The 23,227-nt window shown below is 38.8% G+C and overlaps 1 protein-coding gene across 5 annotated transcripts; it reads right to left on the bottom strand.

The window, feature by feature from the left end:
- Window positions 1-7,061: 7,061 nt before the first annotated feature.
- Window positions 7,062-23,153, bottom strand: HELQ (helicase, POLQ like). 5 transcript variants are annotated; one of them, XM_027652869.1, is made up of 19 exons: window positions 22,983-23,153; window positions 21,844-22,582; window positions 21,323-21,501; window positions 20,530-20,730; window positions 19,481-19,553; window positions 18,945-19,042; window positions 18,273-18,371; window positions 17,396-17,541; window positions 16,262-16,501; window positions 15,244-15,385; window positions 14,875-14,979; window positions 14,151-14,370; window positions 13,196-13,353; window positions 12,209-12,307; window positions 11,714-11,887; window positions 10,997-11,110; window positions 8,800-8,934; window positions 8,294-8,333; window positions 7,181-7,260 (listed from the first exon to the last, which is right to left on the bottom strand). In XM_027652869.1, exons 1-18 carry the CDS (start codon window positions 23,136-23,138, stop codon window positions 8,295-8,297), a joined length of 3,117 nt encoding a protein of 1,038 aa, XP_027508670.1. In that variant the 5' UTR covers window positions 23,139-23,153; the 3' UTR covers window positions 7,181-7,260; window position 8,294. The 5 variants fall into 5 exon arrangements, with proteins under 5 accessions (XP_027508669.1, XP_027508671.1, XP_027508672.1 ...); XM_027652868.1 differs by lacking the exon at window positions 8,294-8,333 and having other exon boundaries at window positions 7,062-7,260; XM_027652870.1 differs by lacking the exons at window positions 8,294-8,333; window positions 22,983-23,153 and adding an exon at window positions 22,787-22,900 and having other exon boundaries at window positions 7,062-7,260.
- Between the last annotated feature and the right edge of the window lie 74 nt (window positions 23,154-23,227).

Here is a 23,227-nt window from a genome sequence, read left to right as displayed (position 1 = left end):
CCTCCGCTCCCGGCCCGCCGCCGCCGGCACCACCCCCGCGGAGGGCGGGCCAGGGGGTGCAGCTCTGCGCTCCCCGCCGGGAAGGACGGGGCCGGCGTGAGCAGGACCCTCCTCACCCTCTGGAAGCGGCTTAGGGCTGCAATTGCATCTCTGGAACGCAGCCCTGCTCTTCGAGCCTCAAATCAGGTCCAGAACACCTGAAGCTGCCTCAACCTTCCCAGCTGCCTCAACCATTGCAAAATGAACCTGTGTTTCAAGCTGGTTCCTTGCCTGCTCACGCCTTTGCAACCTTGCAGCCGATCGGCCGCTCCTTACGGCATCGCACCATGCCCGAGCGGCCCTAGGCGGCTGCCTGCACAAACAGCGGGCTGGAAAATCGCTGCAGGATGAACGCTGCTGCTCGAGGGCTAAAATGTCGGGCTGGCAGCCCAGCCACGGGCCTCCACTGCGGGAAACAGAGTCACAGCCAGGTCAGATTGAAACCCACCTCCCCGTGCTACAACACTGTTGGAACAGGGATGTTTCTTAATTATAGAAACATGAAACTTGGAATTACTGTTACAATAAAGATTCAAGCGTGCTCTGGGTCTGGCCCCAAGATGTTCCTTGCAAAATTCCTTCTTCAGCAACAGTTGGCCTTGCAGGGACTCGTGTCGGGAAACAGCTAGGTGCAGCCCTGGAGCAGGTATTGCTTAGTATCAGGGAATTATTTGGGTTGGAAGGGACCTTAAGGATTATATAGTTCCAATGCTCCTGCCATGGTCAGGGACACCTCTCACTAGGCCAGGTTGCTCAAATGCCCATCCAACCTGGCCTTGAACACTAGCAGGGATGGGGCATCCACAACTTCTCTGGGCAACCTGTTCCAGTGTCTCACCACCCTCATAGTAAAGAATTTCTTCCTAACATCTAATCTAAACATACCCTTCTTCAATTTAAGGCCATTCTGCTCTCGTCCTATCACACCATGTCCTCGTAAAAAGTCCCTCTCCAGCTCTCTTAGGTCTCAGTACCCCATTAGGTACTGAAAAGTGCTGTAAGGTCTCTCTGGAGCCTTCTCTTCTCCAGACTGAACAACCCCAACTCTCTTATCCTGTCTTCATAGGAGAGGTGCTCCAGCCCTCTGATCATCGCCATGGCCTCCTTTGGACTTATTCCAACAGGTCTCCGACCTTCTTATTTTGGGGATCCCAGAGCTGGATGCAGTACTCCAGGTGGAGTCTGGAGTAGAGGGAGACAATCACCTCCCTGAACCTGCAGGTCCTGCTTCCTTTGAAACAGCCCAGAATATAATTGGCTTTCTGGACTGTAAGACTGATCTCTGTTTCTGAGTTTCTATGCACGCTACTGAAACATTTGCAGTTGTTAAACAAGTATGCTTTACATCTCCATTACATTTCTCACTTGTGTCAGTTCATCCTGAAGCATCCATTTTTCTTGCTGAGTTTGTTTTCAATCAGTTTTCTACTGGAACAGGCTGCAAATCTGTTACTTTATTTGGGTGCAGTGCTTCCCACACGCACCGAAGTCGGAGCATTAATCAGCATGGCTCAAGTGCTCGCCTGCCTGGCCCTTCCTGTTCCTGCTTGCTCTACATTTTTGTACTATTAAGTAACTATCCACCGGAACTAGAAGAACTGGACCAAATTAACTCAGTTTTTGATAAACACATCCATGGCTCTGCCAAAAAGGAAACATCAGTGACACTCCTGACTGTCTCGATATCTTAGTCAGGGTAACACTTCCCATCTTGGGGGTGCAGCACCAATTATATGCCTACGCCCCAGGAAGGGCTGGGGTGACTGTCTGCCAGAGGAATAATTCATCTATCAGCAGGTGACTGGAGCACGACACGAACTACCCAGCCCCATGAGTAAACCAAGGGTATAAGAATGTAGCTCAAGTGTGTGACAAATCATTGCTGCAAACCTAATTAAGGTTGCTACTACAGGTAGCTAGTTAAGGTTGCTACTACAGAAAAGGTTAACAGATGTCAGGGGAGATGAAGCCTGCACACAATTTTTTTCTGTTGGAATTCACTACTTCTGCCTTCATTTCCTCAATTTGCTTCTTCGAGGAGAGATGCCTTAAATCACTTGCCACTGTGCTGTATTTCTAACAGCAGAGGCACAAAGTGTGTGTTTCAAATGGCCAAGGCTATGTTTTGTATTCAATCGCTGTGAACGGATGTGTGTACATAAGGTCTAGCAGGTGTTATGTTTTTAGCAGCCTGCAAACACTTGTAGCTGGAAAATAATGCCTTCCAGCATTTGCATAAGAGCTAGAGGTACTAAAGAAGAATTTGCAGCTTTTGCCTGGGCATTTTTCACATTAGTACTAATTTTTAAATATTGCAAAGTAGGGGAGATAGTACAGAGGTATTTGGACTCCCATGGAAATTTGGGCAGAATTTGAGTGGTGCTGTGTGAACTACAAGGGGAATGCTTAAGAACCGGGACTAGGCTTAAGCTCACTTGAGTGTTATTTGAAGCCAGCTCTGAACGAGTGCCCTATCCCACTTCCTCACTCCACAGAAAGCCTAGTCCCTGCCTTGTGACATTCAAATGCTTTGGTTATGCAGCTCCTAAAGCAGTTCTGCTTCTCCCATGCCAGTGATGCCATTAGGCACATTGTGCTGACTAGGTTTTTATAACTAGAGAGAATTAAAAATAAAATTTCCAGGAATTTCAACTGTCTAACAGCAGCAGCACCATGCTATTGCTAGCAGGGACCCCACTGCTCTTCCTGGGCAAGCACCAAGAGCTGACATATTTTCATATGTATCAGTTTTATATTTTTATATATATGTATATATATATAAAATCAGTGTTTTACCTTCTGCATATTAAGGGAATTTTGAAGGGAAGAGTTATACAAAAGGCAAACAATTCTCGTGACATAGCAGTGTTTGGGCAGATGAACAGAGCAGACCCGTGCCAGAGTAGCACTCTGTTTCTGTATAAGAAGCATCAGGAAGATGAAACTAAGTTGATGCCAAGAAAGCATGGAAACTGTAAAACCAGAGATGCCTATCAAAGTGGTTTTGTAAGCTATCCTTACTCCCTGCCCTCAGACCCCCGGCCAGACCTTGTCCTGACAGAGCACACAGCTCTCAGCACTCTCAGCTGCTTTTATTTCTGAACTCAGCTGGTTAGAGGAGGCTGAGACAGCACACGCTCTGTTTATCCAGAGCTAGAATTAACACCATGGATCTAGCTTTCTGCAGTTCTCTTGAAGTGCACACAGCTTTATAGATAGTTCTAAAAGACTGTTTCCACTGAGTCTGCAACTGACAGATTCAGGTGTGGTGGGAGCTGTGGTACACACCAAAATCACTCAGCCTCCCACAAACCGGAACAAAGCTTTTAAGTGAGAGTATTTGCCTCTCATTACAACTGATGCGCAGAGCTGGACCACTGTGCTGAAAGAGATAAAATGAAGCTTTAAAAGGACGGACAAAGTGAGAGCTGCCTAGGCAGGACTAACTCACGTGGAAATGGCTTTCTAGAACAGAGGAACACAATAGGTCTTGTTCACACAATGAAAATTAACAGCTAAACGTTAACCTTACCAGTCCTCGCAGAGAGACATTTTAAATAAGTTACATACAGGGATTCTTAAAAGCACAGAATTATGACTCAGGGGAAGGAAGGGAATCACACATACACAAAAAATTGGTCTCTGTGGATAAGTTGGAAAGTGAATAGGCACAAAGACTATACGCTCTGGGGTTTTAGGTCAGAACACTTATTCTGCACCTGAAGAGACTTGCACACACCATAGCTCTGATTTGATTTACTGTGGGTTATGAAGGCATTGGCTGGAACATCCTACAGCACATATTTTTATGACCTACCTTAGCTTTGAAGCACCTGATGTTGTTTCATATAGAAGTAAGATAAATTCATCAATGTTGCTTCTTTCCCTTTAACACAGGCTTTAGAATAGAAATATCCCATTGAAGCAAGTGAGAAATCTTTGCCTTCCAAAACATCCTGAACCCATCCTTACTACAAGCTTTCCCATAGCACATCCACCAAACAAAACCATACCCATTCCAACACCTGCATGTTACACACATATATATATATATATATATATATATATGAGCCCAGTACTGTACTTGACATTGAAGCACTTCAGCATCATCTGGCAGCACAAAAATATCACGACCAGTGTCTGTTGTATACTTTTTTTCCCCTCTCCCATCTCCACCCAGGGGAAAAGCCCAGGTAAGAAAGCTTTATATGAAAGGCATTTGATCATACACTAATACATATTGTAGAAAGAGTAAGCAGTATGAAGTGCACATACTGCCTTGCTTGACAAGCTTGATTTCAGAAAAATAAGACAAGCTACATATATCAGAGTTTCAGTGCAAATTAGAGCAGCTTCATTCATTTCACTTCTGATGTTCTCAAAGGTCACAGACAAAGCCTTGGGGGAGTTGCACTCATCCATCTGGCAGAGCACAGGCTGTGTAAACAGAACAGCAGAGACAACAAATGTCAGCCTCTTTTTATTTCCAGACCAGCTTCCTGCAGATCTGAAACCACTCGCTTATTTCAAACTAGCTTTTCCTGCCATTTTCAAAGGAGACTCGACATTTCTAGGGAATACTTGACTTCCTTTCCAAGCATCCATCAGGTCAAAATCTGAACTCGCAACAGTGCTGGTTGTTAGTGATGTACAGTGTGAGGTTACAGTTAGCAACTAGCAGGAAGAATTTTTTTTCCTGCTGTTCCCCTCCGCTGTATAAAAATAAAAATGTACACTCTGATAAGCATGCAAGTACAAATATAATTGTGACAGAGGTTACTGCCTCATTAACTACTTGTGGTTAAGGCAGCAATTAATGGATTATTTCCACAACATCAGTTATTACAATAAATCACTACTCAGAGTGAATAATTTTACAGTAACTTGCTCCTTGTTTTGTTTTTGTGGTTTTTTTCTCCCCAAAATCCATGCAAGAGTGTACCAAACTCTGGAGAAACCACCAATAAAACTTTAGAGCAACTGGTTAGACCTTAAGAGCATCACTAAAATTTTCTTATATGTGTACTACATCAACTACTTAGGTACATACAGTTATGCTGGAGTGAGCATCATCTGTCTTTTGAATGTAACACAAATTTAAAACTATCTATCATTAGGTGAAAAATATATCTCAATTAGAAGGGCAAGGCATTAAGAGACAGACTTACACAGCCTCAAGTCATGGCAAATACTGTTTCTGCCCTTGAGGGCCAATTATTGTTAGAGTCAACATTTTCTGTTTCCAAAGCCATTTATGCCTCAGCTTTCAGGATTTGTAACAGGACTCCTCTAGAGGCAATCAACCAGTGGAAATGAATCGTGCTGCCTCTAAAAAGTGCTGGTTTTAAACTCTTGACCTGGTTTAATACTGAATGCACTCAAATATTGCACTTATGCAAACTTCATAAGCCACTATGAATTATCATAAGTAGAGGTATGTTTTTGCTAAATAAAGAATTTATTCAATTGCTACCTATGAGCAGTACAATACTAGCATTTTCATCAGTTTTTCACCATAACTCCTTTCAATCAAGCATTCAACATTTAATGGCCCCACTGGATTTAAAACCATTCTGGTTTATTTCCGGAATGGCAACATAATTAACCAAAGTTGAGTAACAAACACACAGTTTAAATAAGGTTTATCTTAGTTTTGCTTTACTGAGAAGAGACACCTGATTTTGCAGAGAAATGCCATGCTTAGGTGTGCCTCTATACTGGCTACCATAATTCAAAACTACTTTCATGTCCTTGTGAGACCCTACCTGGAATACTACATCCAGGTCTGGGGTCCTCAGCACAAGAAAGACATGGACCTGTTGGAGCAGGTTTGGAGGAGGTCACGAAGATGATCAGAGGGCTGCAGCCCCTCTCCTATGAAAACAGGGTGAGAGAGCTGGGGTTGTTCAGCCTGCAGAAGGCTCCAGGACTTACAAAAAAAGAGGAAGAGAGACTTTTTACACAGGCAGATAGTGATAGGACAAGAGGGAATGGAGGTATTTAGATTGGATGTTAGGAATACATTTTTTTCTATGAGGGTGGTGAGGCACTGGCACAGGTTTCCCAGAGAAGTTGAGGATGCCCCATCCCTGAAAGTGTTCAAGGACAGGTTGGATGGGGCTCTGAGCAACCTTGTCTATTGAAAAGTGTCCCTGACTAAAACAGAGATGAAACTAGATGATCTTTAAGATCCCTTCCAACCCAAACCATTCTATGATTCCATGACTTAACCCACCCGTCTATCCCAGCTTTCAAATTTGTCTTAATGGGCAGTGCTCTACCATTGTCCAGTACTAGACACCAGCTTTGCAAAGTTTACTTTATCACAACTGAGGAAGTTTCAAGCATCCTCAAAACTACTTCCACGAGCCCTAACTTTTTGCTGGAACAAATCTGGTTCAGATATCTTTAGAAATCCTAACACATGCCCATGGAGTCTCAGAACTTGATACGGCTTCTCAAAAGTCAGTTCTTCAAAACTTTGTCTTTACATTTAGGTAAGTAATTAAAAAACCATTAAAAAAAAAAGTAAATTTTTTGCTTGGAAGACAGCTACAGGTACATCCTGAAAAAATTATTTCAGGGAATGGCCAAAGGCTGAATATGAATTTGATATTTGCATCTTTTAAGAAGGCTTAAACTAGGCATCATTTACAATTTCTTGCACAACTCTGGGACAGCTTCTTTATTAAGAATTGCAGCTCTATTTGTCTCCTTCTATTAGCTATACCTAGAGAACAAAGAATCCTGCAAGTAGGAATTTTGGAGTAGCTCACTCAAGCCCATGTGCCCTAAAGGGAATATCCAAAATAAAGATATTATTTAAGTCAACTATGAACCTAAGCTCCCAGCAAAAGTACACACCAGGCAGTTAGTCCAATCCCCAAAGCACTCCTAGGGCTATGTTTGAAACCAGAATTAAGATCACATCTTCTGACTCTAGCCTACTACTCATAATCCAATCATTCTAATGAAGTCAACTTTCCAAGAAACATTCTGAACTCAGAACTCACACAGAATTGTGGTGTACAAAAGACATTAAATATTTATTACATGGCAGCAGCTTTACACAGGAAAGTTAAAAAAATTTAAAATATCCAAATTTTGGACATGATTTTTCTCCATGACAGTTGGTCAGTGGGTCCCTGGGATATCTGTAGGCACCTTTAGGAGTTCTTCAACTTCTTCTTGTAAAGCCTCAGCTTTTTCACTCAGCAGCATCTACAGCGACAAAAACAAACAAAAAAAATTAGAAAACAAATACAAGCATTAGATGTAATTGTTAGGTTAAAACACCAATATTTCCTTCCAAAATTGCACCTGGTCTGTGAAAGACTTCTGCTGCTGCTCACAGGACCACAGTGATCACAGGATCTTTGCCTCAAAGGACTAACTTGTGCACAAGTACTACTACCAACATGTCTTACTGATCAGTGTACACCCATATAAAAAGCAGTCACATAAAAATTCATACAGTACACAGCTGTTTTTCTCAATTCTGCCACAGTACATAAAATTTACAGAACTAAACAGTTTTGTCTGTAACTATTAAGGATCCTTTTTAACCTTAAACATTTATGTTCCACATTGGAATAAACACTTTTAAGTTGTACCTGACAAGTTGCCAATTTCTTGCTTTATACGAAATTTCTTACTACAGCATTTTACACCAGATATAGAGGACTCCCAGTATCAGCAACTGAGCTGTTTGTTGCTGGCAGCTGGGGAAGAAGAGGCCTCCATGCAAGCACTCTTCTAACTTCCCAGTTAGAGAAAACTTTAACTTAATATCTGAGCATGAGAGTAAGCTAGATTGTTGGATTTGACATTAATGTGGATGAGGAATCTGCATATATCCCTCTCTTCTGGCTCACAAAGCAGCATAAGAAAAAAAAAAAAGCAGCAAGAAGCCTACAACAACATTAAACAAACGTGACCTTTTAAGTGCATAAACCTCAAAGTTAGTATGTTTACTCCATGAGAATATACAAAGAAAGACTTTGTTATTGACCGTCTCAATTTTACACCAACCCCCCATCCATTCATTCTAGACATTCCCTTACTTCACCAAAATCCTGTTCTTTCAGCAGAATCCAACATGAAGCCAATACCATTGTAGCAGCAGATGATTAATGGAGATAGAGGAGAGAAAATAAAGTACTTCCCGTATTTTTTGTTTAGACAATTTTTTGTTCTGTTTGTAACAGAACCTTTCTCTTTGTTTATTTATGTGTGCCAAAGGCAATAAGGGTACCTTAGAGGCAGATATTAAGTGAAGGCCCTTCTTGTGATGCCTATTCAAAATGGAAAAGGAAGGAAAGAATAACAGGGCATGACAAAAGCAAGTACATAGGTGAGGTTAACCCCATGCCTTGTTGGTTTACATTTCTAGAATCCTGAAAATACTGTTCTGTTGCCACAACTACCACTAGAATTTCTGTAAGGTAAGTCCTGAGATACTGGCAGAATCAAGCATTTCCACTTAAAACAACTCAGCAGGGAGACCAATGTAGTCATTTAGTTCCTGTATTTCATCAAACAAGCCGTCAAACATTTTTTCCTTTTGCTTCCCCTCTGAAAAGGAGCACAACTTGGCACTATCCTGTATGTAACAGGTTGTTCTTATTACAGATCAGTATTTGGATCTCAAATATCCACTAATTAGTAAACTGAATCCTTCACTTTTAATGTCATTCAAACATCCACTTTTGACATGCTGGTGTTCTGAAGCAGGTTTTTATAACTTTGTTTCTAACTTACCTTTGCAGATGAAACAATTTGTTTGGCTTGACGTCGTGACAAGTGCTCAATCATCTTTATCAGAGTTTCTGGATTTGCATTAGCCAAGTGTGCTAAAGTTTTGTACCCTGCATTATAAAGCTGTTTTGCTCTTGCCTGAAAGTACAGAATTGTGTTAGATTACTAGAACAGGCAGTAAGAATTACTGTTAAGTGCCAATCTCTGCACCAACCTCAAATATTTCATTCTGCGTATCAACCCAATTCTCTGTTCCCTAATATGAATACTCACCGAGAATTTACTCCTCAAAAGCACAGCTTTTTACCACTAAAATTTACCTCCCCCAACAATTTCACCCAGCTCTTAGGAACCCCTTATTTTCTGAGCCTAGATGATACTGACTCTGCCATCTTCTCTTGTTATCAGGGTTTCTGCATTCACTGTCACTGGCACCAACAACTGTCTCACATTCTTTGGAGGTGTCTAAGCGAAAGGAGGGCTGATTACAGAGAGAGCTTTCACAAAATTTCAGAAGAAGCTAAGCTTTCTGTTTCAAGCTTATAAATAATTTTTCCTTTAGCATCAGAGTATCTTTTTTATTTCTCCAATTTTGTTCGAAGTCATGGCTGTGAATCCACATATACAGGAGAGATGCACATCACAGGAGTAATTCTCTGGAATTTGATTACCAACAGTGTAAGAAGGTGGGCATTATCTGCTTCTTTTGACTCTGATCCTGTTGCCTATGTAAAGCAGCCAAGAAGTATTTGCTTAACAGAGGGTCTCTGGGCAAACAAATTTCTTTTGCAAAACAAATAATGCTAGAACTTTACAAAGTTAAAATTAAATTGAATTTCTACAATAGTAGCGGAGTAATGTATCACACCCAAGGCTGAGTTATGAAATAAATGCCCACTTGATGAACAAACATTTGGTTAATTACCTTTTGGGTTTTTTTCCCCCTCACCTCTTTTAAAGACAACAAGGAATAGAAAGACTTATTTGGGGTCTTTTAGCATCCAACAGGCAATAGTTTACAACATATAATCTTCCTCCATGCATGTTCATTGATGTGAAATAGATGTCATTAATTTCACCAGAAGTAGCCACTAACTGCCAAAAAGTATTTCCTGTGCTCTATTTGGCTGTTATATGCACAGCATGACAAATAACACAGAATCTTGCCTCACTAATTACTTAAATCTCATGAAAAGGGTTTAGATTGCTCTTTGAAAACTGCCCAAGTAAATATGTAAATAATTCTCTTTCATGACAATACTCTCTCATTCAATCATCTCCTCCACAGAAATCTAAGCAAGTTACATCTGTTCAGGAGGACAGTTTACCTGCTACAAATATCAGCTGTTGGTATAATTTTAACTCCAGGGCAGAAGTACCTTGGTTATAGTAAGAATTTTTTTGAAGGGTCTCCTTCAACTTTATCACAACTTTATCAGAATCATGCTGTCCAGGCAGTTTTTGGCCTTACACAGAAATGGTCTCATGGAGCAAGTCATGAAAAAATTACTACTTACCTTTTTCAAATAATTTGATATATATAAAAAAACCCAACAGCTGATTAGATTTCAAGTCTTCATTGTTTAGCTTTTGAGAATAAAACCTTATTGCCACTAAATTCAATGGTTTCCTGACAAACTGATTCTATAACAGGCTGGACAGGCAAGTTAAATCATTTTGCAGAGAGTATAACCTTGGACTGAAGCCCTAAGAGATTTTATACGTTAATAGGAATCTTTGATTCAGAAACTGGTTAAATTTCTTATTTAAAGTACATGTAGTGCTGCAAGTGATTTGCAAAAGCCTACGTTCCCAATAGGACTTCACATATTTCTGTGAGGATCTTCTAATTTAAATATGTAAATTCTCATTCCTCTTTACTCTTATGAACTGAAGAATTCTTACCACAAAAGAAACCTGGACTCTCTTTTCCAACTAAGTATACAGCTAAATTATTGTCCAAATAGAGCAGTTTCACTGTTGCCGTGGCAGCAGCCAGAAGAAAAACATTATTGGCTCCAGCTCACATTTCCTCAACAGACCACTTTTCCCCCAACCTCCAGACTGTTGTGGAATATCTGCATTTTGCTGAATTCTCCATAACAAACTAGCCTGATCTTCCAGATATACTTGAAAGGCACAGTAACATTTCGCATACAAGTCCCACACTGAAAAATTTCATAAAGCCACGTTTACTAACCTCTAGAACCCCTGCTACCTCCATCAGAGGGATGAGTTCTGTCTTAACACAGTATGTCAGCTGCTTGGTAAGTTCTGTCAGCAAGGCTTTATAAACCCAGAATTCTTCCAATTCCTGCAGAGACAGAGATCACTAAAAATCAGATCTTAAATTCTGTATTTGGGGGACACTACTGATACAAGCTCTGCTACGTCAACAAGCGTATATTTGATTTTTGGACAGGGGAAGTACTGTTATTTCTAATTATCCTTTCAGCCAGTTGCAGAGTTGTATTCAGCACTCCAGCTGAACATCCCAAGGTTGGGGCAGTTCTGAAGGACAAGCAATGCATTATTTCAATAGAGGAAAGAAACCCAAGAGAACAAGACAACTCTTTTCCTGAGCTGACATTCCACAACCACATGGCCTTATTTCCAAGAGAAAGGTAAAACTGCCAAATATTTCACCAACAACACTGACACTGATCACTGCCCCATACAGTTTGTGTATTTTCACATTCTCAGTGCATAAAGCTCACTTTTAGTATCAGAAATATGACTGTACAAGGCTGCTTTTCTCAACAGGAAAAATAATTTTGAACAGGAAAGGTGAAAAGACAGTTTTGCACGAGAAAGGTGAAATACAACACTCGTGTTCGGTTCTAAAGTAAGAGAACAAAACTCCAGATTTTGCAAAACCAACCACAAAGGATTTATTTCCATTCATTTAACACACTACCTCACAGAAGTGTAGAAGACAGGAGGCGAACGAGGCAGCAGAATTAAGGAGATTTTGCACATATCCTCGGGACATATTAAATTTCTCTGAAACGTTCCATATATTGGTCTCTTTCACCAGGGTATAAAGGACAAACGTCAGGTAGAGCCTGTTTACCACAGCACTGTCCACATTCTAGGAATAAAACAAGCTAAAATTCAGAGCTCATATCAAACTGCAGATTTTCTGTTAGTACTGTAAGGAAATTCTTTTCATCTCTCTACTTCTTCACAGCCCTAAAACATTTCTATATTATACCCAAAGACATTAAACATTAAGAAAACCATGCAATGAGGTTAAAAGAACTTTAATAATTAGAACAGTAATAGGGAACACTAGCAGAAAAATAATCTAGAATTTGTAAACAATCTAGAATTTGTAAATAATCAAGAATTTGTAAATAATCAAATAAAATTACTAAACAGTCATCTTAGGTATGAGAAATCTCCAGCCTACCTTTCTGATGGCTTGACCAGAAGCCTTTTTTGTAATAAAGCTTTCAGGCACTCCCACAATATCTGCTACTTTTTGCTCTGCTGCACTTAGCTGGTTGAACTAAAATAAGATTTCACAAAGAATTTTCAGATGTTTAGTTCTCTTAATGTTATAGAAAAAAAGTGTATTATTTACAGTGAAAGAATGTTTTTCAGTGTCTCTACAGAGTACTTTGTCACTGGACTAGTGTCACTAGACAGTCAGATCTGCAGTCTCTTTTCCCACTTATCTGAATTATCTGTAAATGCCCATCTCTGAATGCCTCATTAAAAAATAAATAAATAAATTTTAGCGCTCCCCCAGTACACAACACTTTACAGAAAGTGGAATAGTTGAATTATGGGTGGATCTTACAAAGCATGCAAGACTAGAATGAGGGCAGTGCTGCTAAGGCTAATACAAGCATAATCTGTAGGAAAAGTATTGGCCACAGTGTAATAGCTACAGTCATGGCTGGAGTTTAGTATTAGACTCATCATTAGACATATCAAAAAATGGTTAAATCTCTAGTGGATTTTGCTCCTTAAATTACACATACAAATGAATGCTCATCAGAAGGTAAACATGGCTCTTGATTAATTTAACAGTGGTTTTCTTGCAGCACAACAATGATGTCGCTACATATAACTAGTTTATAGGAAAGTCTTGTTTAAGATAAACCAGACTTTGGTGATGGCAAGGCAAGCACCAAGGTTAGAGGTAAGATTTAGATATGTTTCATGCCACTGTTTTCCCCAAACAGGGTCAAATATTATAAGTACAAAAGAGAACTTAGATTTTTATGCAGCACAGGAAAGCAGTTTTGCCCTGCCTCTGAAAATAAAACAGCACATCTTGTCATTACATTACTACCCTGCTAGCTACATTTCCTATGCATATAAACTCATGGCAAATTTAATTAGCAGGATTGTTCTACATCCCAATGCATGTTTGCTAGCAAATTCTCACCTGTCTCAAGTATATCATCCAATCTGGGCTACAGCTAGAAGTCACTTCATAAGGAGTTGCCAGATATAGGAGATGAAGATTGCTCTCAAGAATTAGCCCCTCCAAACCTTTCTTCAAGTCCCTGTACAGAAGATTGCAGTATGCCAAGTCTATAGATCCTAGAATAAGTACACAGTGTATTGCAATTATAAACAGGCACGCAGTCAAGTGCAATACATTTTAACATAGTCAATATTATCTTTATCTTCCACAAAACCTTGTTATGCCATCTGAATTGAGGAGAAATAACCTGTAACCTGAATAATTGTTCTAACCTAACATGAGCAGTGAAACAAAACTGAGGAAAGGTAGTCACCTATTTCCATGTCTGTCTGTTCTGTTTGGTTTTGGAGTGTTTGTGAAATGCCTTGGCTTTAAAGAAATCCTGCAATAATGTGGTAGATTGAAGGAATCTTTCAGATTAACCTTGCTTCAGTTGTGTTCCATACCCCAAAATCTTAATGCTATGCCAGGAAAACAGAACTTCCTGATATATTCTCTTCAATATTACAATTGGTTTACATGTCATATGCTCCTTTTCCATCTTAAGCTTCCCTCTAGTCAAGAAATCCCTTTGTTCACAATGACTGTTCATAACAATGAATTATAAAACAAGGTCCTGAGCACTTTGATCATAACCACTAAATCAAATCTTTAAGTAATTTTTTTTAGGGATACAATTCTGGTTTTGCTCCCACTGGGATCAATATTATTACACTTCATTCCCATCCCATTCAGTCATGTGCTACTTGTTCATTCCCATTTTCAGTTCAGCACATCATTCAGTAAAACTTTCTACAACTTATTTTTCGTTGCAGTTTCAGACTGAAGATGGGAAAAAGGATCAAACTGAGATAAGGATGAAATGAAGGGTTTGTTGGAATACATATTATAATAAGAATAAAAAAAGCCTCACCTTTATACGTAGCTTTTCCCAACGGTGTGATTGTTAGTGTACATTTGGAATTGTGGTCCTTCTCAGATATTCTTCCTTTTAGGAGTCCTTTTTCTATTAGATTTTCTAGTCCATCTTTAATTACCTCTGAGAGGCTCTTCTCTTTAGACAGCAGCTGCTGCTGAACACCCAGCAATGTACCACACATAAAACTGTTGACCTCCTCACAGGTAACTGCTATCTGCAACAGTATTGGAAGTGATTAGCATATTGGAAGTTATAATTTCATAAGATATAGGAAAAAATTTACCAAACAGAGAAGAAGTTTGATATCCTGTTGATGTGTTTCCATAGAAACACACGACAACAAATAGCATGATAGGCAGCCTATGGCAGATCTGATGGGACTGCTCTCCACCTGGTCTATTATTCGAGCTACTACATCATGTTAATTTGTTTCCATTGTTTCTATTTGAATCAAGTATCAGAAATAGAAATATCAATACTGTATTGTACAATAAGGTAGATACCATTTTTGCTTTTACACATAAGGAAACTGTCATATTACATGATTTTATTTAACTTAGTTATTAAGTAAAAACTAGTCAAAGCTTTGCCCTTCTTATCTGATTGGAAGCTCTTTTGAAGTTTAAGAAGTCTGCTTTTTTTCTACAGAATCAACAGGTAACATTTTCTTCCCATTTCCAAGCACTTAAGCTACTCACAGAGAAGAGTTAACTGATACCTTCAGTCCAACCAAAGACAACAACAGGCTCTGCATTCCCTTGGTCAACTCCAGCAGAAGATTGCTGTAACAATTCTCCAAAGGACTAATAACTAAATCCCGAGCCTAAAAAGAGCAAGAAATGTACAGGGGAAATATTTATGCATTAATTTTATACTTTTAAAAACACTGATATGCACGATTCAGCTCATAAACAATATAAGTGTAAACATCTAAATTTTACAGTTCAGATCTGAAAACAAATCACACAAAGGTGGTTTAAAGGTATTATTATATAAGCTAAATATTTGCTAGGCAGCCCAGCTCCTCCTGTTTATTCCACCAACTTAACACAGCAATTTAAATTACCAACAGTTCTGTAAAAATTACCAAGTGTTTGTCTTTTTCTTGCACTATGAGAATACTTTCTCCAGCATCATCAATACCAGCTCGACCAGCTCTGCCAATCATTTGTTTATACTGGTTCTTCTTCAGGAAGTCGTTAGCAACATAAGGAGCTCTGAGAATAACCCTGTAAAGAAGCCTTTAATAAGTTATACTTTATACTCAAATTACTCAAGCAGCAATAAAATGGTACAAATTCATTCTTTATATATGCTCCTTACCTAGTAACCAATAAAAATCAAATGCACCTCTTTGAATAGATATGTAAATGAGATGCAAAGCATTTAACAACTTAAGGTTTACTAAATGGTAAGCCATGTTTATTATGTTTTGCAGAACCCTGGAAACTAGTTTTTACATGTACTTAGGCCTGAGTTCAAGATGAAAATCAATGACATATAAAATAAACCCTACAGAAAAAACATGCTGAACATTGACCATACATCAGTTATGCTAAAAAGACAACACTTGTCCATATGAATTTTGTTTCTCCCCTCAGAATTCCAATACACAGAAGTGGACTCTTAGCAAATAGTCTTTAGTCACACAGAGTACAGCAATCATACCATCAACACTTGTACATGAGAAGATAACACATTTTTGTGTTGAAACTAACTTTTTGTGTTCAAACTAACTCCTTAGAAAATATTTATTTTCCAATTTAAACACTGTTCTTAGGTCAAATTCTAAAGAAACCACTATACTCCTGAATAACATTAGTAAAATACTGCCATTTTTCTTCAATTAATTAACATTTCCTTATTCCATTTAGGCAAGTGCTCTTCAGCTATGCATTCTGAGGGACTTGCTACTGACTCACATTTCCTACATAAAAACTTTGCAGCCTTGTGTCCCAAGTTGAGCACAAAATCCCTTATACTTCCAAATTGCCAGTAAAAGTAGAAACACACTGTAAATAGCACTGATATTTTCAACTTATTAAAGCATTTTTTTTACAAAGTAAAAATCTATTAAAAAAATGAAATATGTTTTGGTTATTAACCTTCTAGCTGGCAAGTTGACTCCAGCAGCCAGAGTAGCTGTGCAAGCAAGTAGACACAGGACACCTGAAGAATATGCTTCCTCTATGCTTTTTCTTTCATCATTTGTAAGGCCACTATGGTGATAGGCAATACCAAAAGGGATTGTTTGCTTCAGAACAGGACAGACACTTCCATTTCCAATATTCTTTAGGTTCTCGACGAGATCTTGTTTCTCTTTCTCCCTGTGAGCTCTAAATTCTCTTGGAGGAGGAAAAGTATTTCTTTAGACTTTGACCAACCATTAACTAAAAAAAAAAATAAATTAAGAAACATGCTTACTGTCTATTTCTCTTCATTATCCATTCCTCTAACATCTAGGTTGGAGAAATAGCTATTTTCAGTAATTTTAAAACAGCAATACACAGGACTGATTTAGTTGCAATAGAACTCTCTTCTTGTTTATAAGCACAGGCACAAAAGGGATCAAACATTTATTGATTGTGTGTGGGTATTAAACACACCAAAGAAAGGAAACAGGGCCAGTAGTGAAGATTATAGGTACATTTAAAAATTGTTTCAATTTTGATAGCAAGGGAGCGGGCTTATTTATTTTAATATAATTTCTTTCTGCATAAAATTTACCTTTGCTAGACCATTATGAGTTGATCAAATCACATTTAAACGAAACTAAATCTAAGACTTACTTTCTTTTCTTTATTAATGAAGTCTGGTTTACGTTTTACAACTTAGATTCACCAAGTGGGTGTGGAACAGAGATACTGAAATGACTAATAACATACATGACCAAATACAGGGCTATAGAGAAAAATGTTTGTTTTCTAAGCTTGCAGAAACCAGTGCCAAAGGGACACAAAGTTAAATTAATTTAGTATGCTTTTCCTTTTTTCTTTAGCATTTGTCCTCTGATAACCATTTTCCAACTAATTTGGTTTAAAAGCAAGAATTTTTAAAAAAACTTTTTTTTAATAAGCCTTTCACAGTTTGCTGTCACTTTATGCAGTTAGCAACTTCACATGATTCCATGGTCAGAGTATTTACTTCTAATCACCAGTCACTTGGAAAGTCACTTGGAAACTAGTGACAATAAATCCTTTATTCAATATACATAATTAAAAAAAAACCCCATGACTTACTTCTTGAGGTACTTGCACACCATTGAAGCCACATTTTCACAATTCTTTTTGGTGGGACAAAAGATTAGGCAGGAATAATTAGGAATAACTTCAGTAACCAGTGCAATGATGTGGTCAGGATCCACTTTCTCCAGATAACTAGAATACTATAATAAAGACAGAATTTCTAAGTTTAAATATTTGTCAATAAGTCATAACCTAAGTATGCAATACTAAGTAATACTTGCTCTCAACCTTTGCTAGAATACACCCATTTAATTTAATGTGGCATAACTGCAAGAAGTTGAACGATAAGTTCTTCTCCCAATTCTTACTTGAAAGAGTTTATTAACATATCTAGCTTGGACTCAGGGATACAAGGATGGACAAATCAAATTCTTTGCTTTTTCCTCTTAATGCTTCCTTTTCTTTTAGCAACACCATAGAAATACTGTGACACTGGAAGTCTACCATAAGACACATTTTTCTTTGTAAAGGTTGAAACAAATCCCTACAAGACAGTAATAAGCTGGAACCCCCTCCCAAAAGTATCTTCTTTCAGTACTGTCTTAAGTGATGAACCATTGAGAAAATCTACCCCAAAACATAAAGCATTGGGTATGTGGAATACTCAAGCCCATTCCTCTTCACAGGTCAAAATACTGAAGAATATTCTACCTCAAAGAGTGAAAAAGAAGTGAAAATCAAGTTAAGTGTTCAGTATTTTAAGGCCTTTTTCTTTCCCAAAGCTCACCATTTTCTTTCTCACAGGTACTACAAATGAACTATAATGTTTAAGCAATTTCTCTAGTAAAAAGTCTATTAAAAAATAACCAATGTATAATAATACATTTCATAAAAACAGTTCAAAGAAACTATAAGCACTTTGGTTTTTTACCTTGAAATTAAGGAGACGTGAAAACGTAAAGCCATTTTCTGTTTTGCTGTCAACTGCATAAATGGTGTCTCGTATCTTCACATATTCCTTTAATTCTACCTAGCAAGATAGAAGCCATGAACAGAAACTTTAATTAAATTACTAAGTTTTCTCTCAAGCTATTGCTTATGTACAGCTAAAGCTTTTTTCTAAGCATCACATGACATATACATACTTACACACAAGCACACACTTTACCCCATCAAGAATATTTTAGATAATTGTTTTAATTATCTGCCTTGATAAGGCACTGAATCATGATGAAGAATGATAAATACAGTATCCCATGAACTATTAATAAACCACTGTCCTGACAGCATACAAGCACCAGTAATAGAGATTCTACTTATATCAAAAGAACTGATTTATCACAGTAGTTGTAATTTAGGAATTGGTTTAGTTAAAATGACACAAATGTCTTAACAGGACAATATTAAGGTTACTACATTTGTGCATTTAAAAATGCCTAGTGAAATTTATTGTATTGGTAACAACTGCAAGCAATAGAACAGATTATATTACACTATGCAGTGAAATTAAGGAAAAAAAGCTGTGATACAATCCTAAACAGATTTACTGTAACTTTAAAGCCAAATATCTTCTTTATTAGTCTATGGTATCTTGTGTACAGACCGGTCTAAAATTATTGGTGTAGTATTCCGCTCGCAGGAACTTCTGCAGGTCTCCAACATTATTTAACGTTGCACTCATTCCAATGATTTGTGTGTTTTCTGTAGAACAGAAGTTGAGATGGATTTATTGTCACATGACCAATTTTTAACACTTTTGCTCAGTAATTAATTCATAGGCCTGCTTCTTCATCATTAGTCTTTCGTAAATGCCGAAGTAGATGGATTAAAGGGGGATCTAGGCTAAGAAATACTACTTGAGATGTAAAAAAAGAGCATTTAATTGGAATGGTTAGGGGTCCTACAAAGAAATGGAAGACAATTGACAATACTCAGGATTTTGCAGAGAAGTATCAAAAAAGTTTCAAGAACACCCAGCCCATCGTTAGAGGGTCAATGAACATCATTACCGCATGAAGTCATGGCATGTTTTTCAAAAGCAGCCAGAACACCACAAATCCAGAAAGCAAAAGTATGACTCCTCTCTAGAGATGCCATCACTACAATATGTTCATAACATTAACTGCAGCCATGACTTACTACTGGTGTAAAGGATTTTCGCAAGAGTAATTTCCAGTATTGCTCCACGACTTCCCTCACCAAGCATATGCAGCTGTGCACAGGAGAGAAAAAGAAAATGCAAGAATGTTACTAAGAGTATTTCTAAAAAAAAACAAACCAAAACAAAACCAAAAAACCAACCTAAAACACCCCCAACAAATTATGTGGACCTAAACAAATACTACAGGATTCTTTGTTGGACTTCTGCTTGTAAATTTTGACTGCTAATTTCCTTCCAGAAGTACAATCTCAATGAAACAACATTTAAGAATCAAGACCAAACGTAGACAAGATCTACCTTCCAATTAACTAGACCATACTTGACCCAAACAGTTAACTGCTGACAGTAAAAAGTCAGTGCGGAGATTTTTGTATTCACCGGTCAAAAGCAATTTTCAACAAAATGCATTTTAAACAACACTTAGAGTAGAAAAATTTCCAGTAGGCAGCTCCCAGAAAGAGTAGAATTAAATGCTACATCTGCCTTCTGTTTAGAAGCTCCTGTGCTAAAGTAAGGTCAGTCAGTCTGAGGCATTCCAAGAATTAAACAGCCTCCCTACACATGTTATTTAACCCCACAATCAACCCTTAGTAGCACAACTCAGCCACACCACTAAAAAGCAGAATAAGGGACAATTCTCACAGCCAAATGTTACTTGATGATTTTCTTTTTTTTCTTTTAATGTTCCATTCAGTTGTTGCTAATACCAGACACAAAGTCACATGGTTTCATACTTAGGAGCTAAGACACAGATGTCTAATTGACAAGTAGTTATTAAACAATTCACCACCAATCATTAACACTGTAGATCTCTCGATATAAAATCATCCTGATACAGCAACAACTGCTTCAGTTAAAGAAAAATAACTTTCAATATTACAGAATTATCTGCCAATGCAGAAAAAATTTAGTTAAGTAGTAGTAATTTCATGATGAACACTCAAAGCAAAACCAAGCAATCAAAGAACTACTGTTTGCTAATTATATTAGAAAAATATGATCAAACTGAGTAAATCTTGTGTCATACCTCATCTACGACAACCAGACCGAGGTCACTGATCCTGTCTGTTTCGATTAAGGAATTCACCAGAGCATGTCCTTTCTCTATGGTAGCAATATAAAGAGATTTTTTTACTCTCCTTTTGATTGGTGGAAATCTTCCTTTGCTTCCTGCGTATTCTTCAACCAGGAAACCCAGTTCTATCCCAAAACTCGATAAACCCCTAATCTGTAAAGAAAAAAAATCAGAGAACAAACACATGCTCATTTTGGATTTCAGAGCTGACTCAAGAACTCAACATACAAATAATCAACCCACACCACAATCAACGGCTTGAATTAGTGAAAATATATCAGCTATGACTACCTATGCCAGCTGCAAAACTGAAGTGTCTGCACATATTATCAGGTTGTGTTTCATCTGTTCTCTAAAACTAACTTTCCCTTTACACCAAAAAATGATAGCTTTTATTCCAAGACCATTTCTTTAGCAAGTTGGACAGCTCAGCTCTTGGGCAGCAGAACTATACAAAACATCAAAAAAGCACCATTATTTCAAAATTCACTTTATATATAAATATATGTATATAAAATTTTCTTTACAAGTCAGAATCCTCACCTCATGATTTATGACTGTTCCATTACAAAATTACTGACCCTCAGAACAGTATCTAGGAGGGGTCACTCACTTCACTCACTTCCCACCACATATTCATAAAAATCATGGAGCTTCCTGAAAACCAGCCAAGCAACAAGGTAACGAAGCATATCAGAAAATACACGTATCAAACAAAGCAGTATCAGAAACACTGTATCCAGACCTTTTCTTGGACAATGGCAACATATGGCAGGATCATCAGAACATCCTTCTGCCTGCAGAGTAGTTCTTGGAGAATCATTATTTCAGCTACCAGTGTTTTTCCACCACTGGTTGGCAATGAGTATATTAAGTTCTTTCTTTGCTGTAGAGATTCTAACATTAAGCAATCATGCTGCCACTCTGAAAAATCAAAAAGGAACTATTAGCAATCCCAGGGGTATGTTAGCCAATAGCAAAATGACTGCATTTCCCATGGAATACTTTAAGCCCAGTGTTTGAGGATTTTTCCTCAATAAACCTCTAGAAGTCTTCAGTGGTGAAGCCTTCCACAGTATATTCTATAAGTCATATAAACCTTTTTCACCCACCTAAAACACCAAGAAAGCCATTTACAAAACCAAAACAACTATTTTCCAACATGGTTTACATCAAAAATTACCTTAAATATTTTTATAGGGTAATGGGTGAAAGAGACAACCACTCTATTAGCAATTTTTTCCAACAAACCATTAGTTACACTACCATAAAGTGTTTCAATCCCTCGAAGTTGTCTGAATAAATCTTTAACTTTGCTAGGTAATCCATAAAAAGGGCCTATATCAACAGAAGAAGATTCAATAGCTTTCCTAGCAACAAAAATCTCTTCAGATAAAACAGCTTCTTTAAGCTGCTTGGTCTTAGAGACCTGCAGAGTCTGGGCTTTGGCATTTCCAGTCATAGCACTTTTTAGGTGATCTTTAAGACTCTCAGTTTTCAATAAAACACACTTGGAGCCTGAGGAAAAGTCCATAGGTCTGTTCCTGTGTTCAGCATCAGCACAACAAGACAACGGGCTCCTGATTTTGTCTGAGGAAGAATTCACACATTCACTCCTCTCTTTTGAGTCTGGCGATGTCCTAAAAGCAGAAGAAAGTTCATCCATTTTCTCAAAATACAAAAGTTGTGATGATGGCAAGTCGTCTAAAAGAGATTCAGCTGGTCCTCTACTGCCATCCACCCGATCTCTGTCACGCACTTGGCAAGCACCCTCTTTGTCAGCTTTAAGGACAGATGCCTTTTCTGAAGCAGAGAAGTTGTCTTGTTTTTTCTGATGAATTCCTGACTGAAGATTCCCAACTGTGATTTCTCTAGCTGCTTTCACATCCATGTTTTTATCCTGTAGGTACTTGTGTTCGATGTCATCCACTTGAGCTAGCAAAGAATCATTTCCACAGAAGCTGTCATAGTCACCAAACATGTCTTCCTCACTGTCATTACAGCACTGTAAAACCAGAACAGCGAGCATCAATAAGCTGAAGCAACGCCACAGGAGGCAGCATAACTTGTGCAGCACGCACATCAGATGCAAATAATCTAGGTCTTCCCCAGCTTAAAAGAAAATTGTCTTTTCTGATATTGTCTGTGGGGGAAACCCAGGTCGAGTTCTAAAGGAACACACACCTTGACTCAGTGAAACCAAACCTACAAGCAGGATGGATGCCTGCACAGAGAGTTGATGGAGATGAGTTCGTTTAAAGGTAAAGCCAAACGGGATCATCTCCTCTCGTACAAAGCATTGCCCTTCCCGACACACGCCACGCAGGCTTGGTCTGGGACATTCCACGCTCCCAGATGGAGCTCCCCCGCCCCGATACCAGCCCTAGGACCCCGCCATCCCCTACCGGGGGCTCCGCCGGCGGTGGCCCCTCGCCACCAGAGCTCGGTCTCTTGGGAGCCACCGGTGAGCTGGCGGCGCTGGGCTGCACCGGGGCGCGGCTCCTCTTGCGCTCCGAGCTGGGGCGGCTCTTCCTCCGCACCGCGAGGCCGGGCTCGGCCATGCCCCGGTCCCGGTCCCAGCTCCAGCCGCCGCCCTGCGGCCGGGGCTGCGCGGGGCCGTCACGGCCGCGGCGGGACAGGACGAGGGGAC

Source organism: Corapipo altera, unplaced genomic scaffold, assembly GCF_003945725.1.
Source record: "Corapipo altera isolate COAL_440 unplaced genomic scaffold, ASM394572v1 69, whole genome shotgun sequence".
Taxonomy (NCBI): Eukaryota; Metazoa; Chordata; class Aves; order Passeriformes; family Pipridae; genus Corapipo; species Corapipo altera.
The sequence above is the reverse complement of the archived record's forward strand: the minus strand, read 5'-3'. Positions and strand labels throughout refer to the sequence as shown.